Source organism: Hippocampus comes, unplaced genomic scaffold (genome assembly GCF_001891065.2).
Source record: "Hippocampus comes isolate QL1 unplaced genomic scaffold, H_comes_QL1_v1.1 scaffold41, whole genome shotgun sequence".
In the NCBI taxonomy this organism is placed as follows: Eukaryota; Metazoa; Chordata; class Actinopteri; order Syngnathiformes; family Syngnathidae; genus Hippocampus; species Hippocampus comes.
Window position 1 is genome coordinate 1,528,429 of NW_017805153.1, and position 5,918 is coordinate 1,534,346.

A 5,918-nucleotide genomic window follows, 5' to 3' on the forward strand; every position below is an offset into this window, starting at 1 on the left:
GGGTGTGGGCCGCTCTTGCGATGTTCGCCTTGAGCCCGGGGATACGGCTTACAGAACGAGTCCATCGGAGCGGGCCGCACGATTCCACCAGTTCGTTATAGTGGAGTGGAGCACACGTTAAGATGCAGGTCCATGCGTCGCGGGCGGAGCAACAACATAAGTGTGCGAGGACCATTAAAAATGGTTGCATAGTGGTGTCGAATATCGCAGGGAATGGCACATAGTCGTGAGTGGCGCGCGAGGAGCAGATTTTCTTCCCCGGGCCAGGGGGATCTTTTGAGGAGGCGAACAGGTGCGCTGTCAGATTCTGGATGTTAATTAGGTTTGTCGGCGTAAAGAGCTGCTAATTTTGTTTGCCGGCACCAGTGGCGTTCCCAGCATGCTTTGCTCGCGCATTCCGCCACGGCTGTGCGGAAAGAAAGCGGGCGTCGTCGGGGCTCCAAGAGTTTTGAGCGTCAATGGAGCGTGAATGAGCGCCAATTGAAGACGCTTGCCACACAATAACTCTGATTGCTGCTCGTGCAAAATAATCATTTGAGATCAAGTCTGTCTATCACAGGGATGGGCAAATAACTTCCTGAATGAGATGAGTGTCAAAAATGCTCCTTTCAATATGGATAAAATATGTGCTATATATATATATATATATTTTTTTTTTTGTTTTGTTTTGTTTTTTTCATGGTCTTCATCATTTTTGTGAATGTCTGAAGAGGACTCACATGAATTCCAATCTAAAAATTGAAATTTAACAACAGCAACAACAAAAATCTTTTTGGCATATGTATTTAAACTGTCAATATCACATGACAGTCGGATTAGTGAAACGATCTGTGGAGGAGGAGGAGGGGAGTAGCCCTATAATGAATGTCCTCATCTTGTACCTCTTAATTTACAAGAAACCACACCGCCCAAGGAAAAATAAGCAATCAGAGATAGAAGACATGATTGATAAGGTGCGCGCCAATCATTTTTGGTGCACTCGCAGACGCATGCACAGCGAGTGGACCCCACTGTCTCGATACCTTGGGCTTCAGGAGCTTTGCTGAAACTATGGCAGAAGTCCACATCCGGAGAATGTGTGTGTGTGTGTGTGTGTGTGTGTGTGTGTGTGTGTGCAAATGAAGTAATTGCCCTGATACAAGGGCACACACGTGACTTTTCTTGATGTATTTATACGACATTGGGAATAAAAGAGTTAATATGAATGTCATACTACCAACCTACTCGTCATAGCAAATGTTAGGTTTTCAAACACTACAAACTCCCCCTTTCAGGTGTTTTTACTGAAATGAAATACTGTATCAAGGTAAGTAAATCACAGCAAGCACACACGCACACACACAAAGTGTAGACCTGTATTCGATTTTCTCCATGCCGGCTGAAATCCACGGGCAGGTCGTCCCAGTTGGTTAGTTTGATGTCCAGGGGGATGAAGCTCAAGTTCAACGCAGCTCCGTTCTAACAGAAGAGACGATGGAGGCGACGAGTTAGCCTTAAGCAAGAGGATTTGTTCCAATAGTATGAATACTACTCCCTCTCTATCCCTCTCTCTTCCAATTGCAAAAGACAAAATCACTGCTATATGTGGTGTGTGCTAAAATCTCTTGACATCTCAACCTTATCTTATTTGTTTTATGAACAGTGACTGATAGGCGCCCCCCTGAGTGAAAGAGCTGGTTCAACTTTTTTTGTAGTTAATTGACAACCGCGGACTTGCTACTCTTTGCTGGTTGCCACAGTAATTCTCATTAGGTTCTTTGCTTATTTAATTCAAATAAGATGAAAACTGCTTTGAAGAAAATACTTCTCTTGTGACAGTGTGCATACATTAATACTAATGAGTTAAGAAGGCTGGTGTATCGCCGCATGTTCACCATGATAATGATCTGCAAGCAGGTGCACAATGATGTAAAATGTAACACCATCAACATCCCCAAGATTATTATTATTAGTTTTTTTTTTTTTTTAACATTTATTTCACCCTTTATTACCTCTTTCTGAGTGCTCCACTCTTGCTCCCCTAAGATTCAGTCTACCCTCACGGTGAACCCAACTCGGAAGAGGGTTCAGGAAGGAGAGCTATATTATTGTCAAGCATCATGAACATTTTACAAAACAGAGGATGCAAAGTGGAGTTAAGGGGCAAGAGCCACTTCAGCTCAGACATGAAGATGGTGGAGGCAAGGAGAGCAGCAGGCAGGCAGAAGAGATAAAGTTAAAAGGTTAATGACACACTGCATGGAATTCAGGTCCAAATCAGCACGGGGATGTTTTCCTTCTTTGTATCACAAATGTGCAGTGGCTTGTGTGTTTATTTAGATTATGGTCACATAAATGGCAGAGAGCCAGGGAGCGGCTTGTGCTGCTGCAGCAGCATGGAGCAGGATTAGACTTTGGTGGATAGAAAATGCACGCTGTCCTCCCAATTCGCACGCGGAGCATTAAGATATTCCTGCTACATCAAGCTGCCAAAATGCCAACCACATACCACACATTCAGCTTATCTCAGCAGCGGAGGTGATGAGTCAAGATTTTGGAGAGCTGAAATAAAGACAATACTTCCCACTCAACGACAGCATGAAAACAGTGAATGGTTGTCTGGCGACCTGTCCTGGGCGCACTCCACCATTTGAACCCCAAACAGGATGAGCGGCATAAGAAATGGATGGGTCTTACATGCACTACAATTTATTTATGTTGCTGTGGGTTACAATGTTGCTCAGTGCAAAATGTGCCTGGGGTTGCCAATTTACATCGTTTTAATTCAAAATCGAAGTTATCAGTGGTTTGGGGGTCATTTTTCAGCATATATGTTATAACTTTACATTATGTACACTTAGAGTCTATTTTAAATGTACATTTCATAGGTTATATGCAATGAGGTTATCTTCTTCCGATTACTTGCACGTGAAAAATCTGAAAACGTGACATGCTCAGTGGCCATCTGTAATGAGAGTGACTTATGAATGGCAACATTATAATTTTGCTGTGATTAATTAGGTTTTTTAGGACATGACAATTGTGAATGTTAAAATGTCGGCGAAATAACTGTTAATACAGGTAAGAGTAAAATGTGCAGGTCGCAAAGGTGTTTTGATGGTGAAAGTTTGAGCCTAGAACAAATTCTTCCCAATTTTCCATTTGATCAGAATTTATTTCATCACTTTCTAACAGAGAACTACAGTATGTGATTCTACAGAAAATACTACACTTGAAATGCAACATATATATTATGACGCACAGTGAAGGATGACATTACGACATATTCAAAGACAACAAATTACGGGGTAAATACAGTTAGGGTAATAGTATAGCAATGCAGTTACCGATCAACAATAATACGCACCTGTACAATACAATGGAGAGTGTAGGCGGTGCAACATTACACTTATAAATATACAAGCCAAAACTCACTCTTGCTTTCTCTCCGTTTTATGCATTTACTGTGAGCAGTCAAGAAGGTGAATAGCAAGTCTTATTATCCTCTAGGTGGCAAGTGCCTGCCGTTTGACACGCCAGTCACCTGATAGCGGTGGCAGTGACTAAAATAACAATGCCGTCGAGAGCCCGCACATCACTTTCTTCATACTCTTAATGCAGTATTTCTCAGTTTCACACCGGCAATGAATCGTCCTCTGATTGTGAACCGAGCTGTCTCCCATGTGAATTCTGTGCCTGCTCCAGGATTATCCCAATGTGACAGCTTTCCAGGCAGAACTCCTCCAGTTTATCATTTAAACGACAGCGGGGACGTTTATCTCTGTGGCTTATCGTTTCAGCCAGGCGTACATGACACTTGTCTATTGCTGTCACGCTAACATAGCATTGCGGATTCATTTCAACAGACATTGGTCTCCTTTTTGTACCGCCCCCACCCCCCTGTCTCCTATCTCTGCTGGCGTGGATGGAGTGTGATCCCTCATGAATGAAACAAAAGGGTTGAGTAATGACGGTGCGATCGATAGTTGACCTTGTTGGCTAGTGACACCGAAGACGAGCGTTAGGAATGCACAGGAGCGCCGGGGTAAAATAATAGTTTGTCTTCTTGGAAAGGCAGCATGAAGCACCACTAATATAATTTACAGAAAGGTACATCCGGTTAAATTTGAAGATGTCATGTGGAAGTAAATTAGAATAGGAAAGGTTTCCGCTTGATTTGATCTACCGTGGCTTGCGAAAGTAACTTTTTGACCTTTTGCCACATTTCAGGCTTCAAATATAAAGTTATAAAGTTTGATTTTTTTTTGTGTCGAATCAACACCAAGTGGGACACAATCGTGAAGTGGAACAAAATTCATATGATATGTTGAACTTTTTTTGAAGAAAGAAAAAAACTGAAAAGTGGGGCCTGCAAAATTATCCCCCCTGAGTTAGCACTTTGTAGAACTATCTTTTGCAGCGATTACAGCGGCAAGTCTTTTGGGGTATGTCACTATCAGTTTTGCACATCTGGAGTAGCACTGGGCAAGATGGGAAAAAAAAAAGCTACGCTATTGCCAATTTTCTGTCATGATAACGATATTCCACAATATATTTTCTGTTATTCCATAAAAATTAATTACCCAACACGCTTTGACTGCTCACCTTTTCCTCACTTTATTTTGAAGTGACATTCAACAGACCTGTATCAAATGAGAACTGCATCCAGTAGTGCTGCTATCTAAAATGATCACATGTAAACAGAACCAAAGGAGCCGACATATTTTGGCTACAATGTAGATATCAATCAAAACAAAAGGCATGAAAAATAACAACAGTTTCTGACAGAAATTGAATAAAAAAACAAAATGATGAGTTCTACTGTAATTCTATTTTGAGGTTTATTTTAAGTGAAAATGAAAACTCAGGACTGTATTGTGAAAACAAATCACATTTGTAATAGTACATGCATTTATTTGCATCTATTTTCTGAATCTCTTTTCCTCAATATTAATATACTTTCCATCTTCTGGGCCACTCTTCACACCTGTCGTACCGGACACGGTAACAGTTCCTGTTTCGCTGTGCGTGTGAAGCATTATTATGTCTTTTTTTTTCTCCATACACTTATTAAATTGCTTGCTGTTTTTCTGATCAAAGTCGGATACGTGCCGCTTTGACACGGTTCCTTCGAGACCTCTGTTGTGTGTACTCAGTCACCCAAGAACTTTAATTCTGGTCTTTCACAATGACATTACGTTATCGTCACAATTTGCATGGCTTCTCCAGCTTTCCCTCCGTTAATCACGCCTCGTAATCCCTTCGTGTGAACGATTTACTACCATGGAGGCGAGATGATGGAGGCTGTGACTACGGACTTTGGAGCAAAACCGCAACGTATTTAGCAGGCAGTAGTAGACAGCCAAAGCTCGTTGCTTAACTTGTTATTGCTAACACGTCTCCTCCATTCAATTATCAGAAAAAAACGGTGAATCTGTTTTTCTATTCTTTGTTTTTGTTTTGTTGTTTTAATTACATGCAGTTGGCAGGGATGACAATGCCTAGTGATGAAAAAAGTGGAAGGGGCGTGGCCTGGACGGGGGCGTGGCCACGTACCAAAGTGGCACTAAACATGCTGAAGATGAAGTGTATTCAATTTACACACTATTTGAAACTTGAACAGAAAAAATCCCAAGATTGTTCACTATTCTTTCAAGTGAAAATTTGTGCAATTTTGCTTATGCGTTCCTGGTGAGCACCAATATGTAACTTCAAATTTGCTGCTCAAAATCAAAACTAAAAAAGGAAACACATTCCCTGCCATATTTAAGATTTGTTCATTACTTGTATTCATAAAGTGTTGTGTAAATGTGATAAAAAGCTGTTGATTCTTACCTCATACAGTGATAGTGAAGTCCCACACTGTTTACTATATATGGGTTATGAATGTATTTTATTATGTAAAGTGGATGTCTATTTACAGTATATACAACAATATA

At 41.0% G+C, this 5,918-nt stretch overlaps 1 protein-coding gene across 8 annotated transcripts in view; it reads right to left on the reverse strand.

Annotated features, from left to right (window-relative positions):
* zranb3 (zinc finger, RAN-binding domain containing 3) overlaps positions 1-5,918 on the reverse strand; it is a 98,022-nt gene that overhangs the window by 32,512 nt on the left and 59,592 nt on the right. For 7 of the 8 annotated variants that reach the window (XM_019868446.1, XM_019868445.1, XM_019868450.1 and 4 more), the window contains one exon: positions 1,354-1,458. The exons of the other annotated variant lie outside the window; for it this stretch is intronic. In XM_019868446.1, the coding sequence (XP_019724005.1) occupies positions 1,354-1,458 (105 nt within the window). The remainder of the gene's footprint in view (positions 1-1,353; positions 1,459-5,918) is intronic. 8 annotated transcript variants of the gene reach the window in all.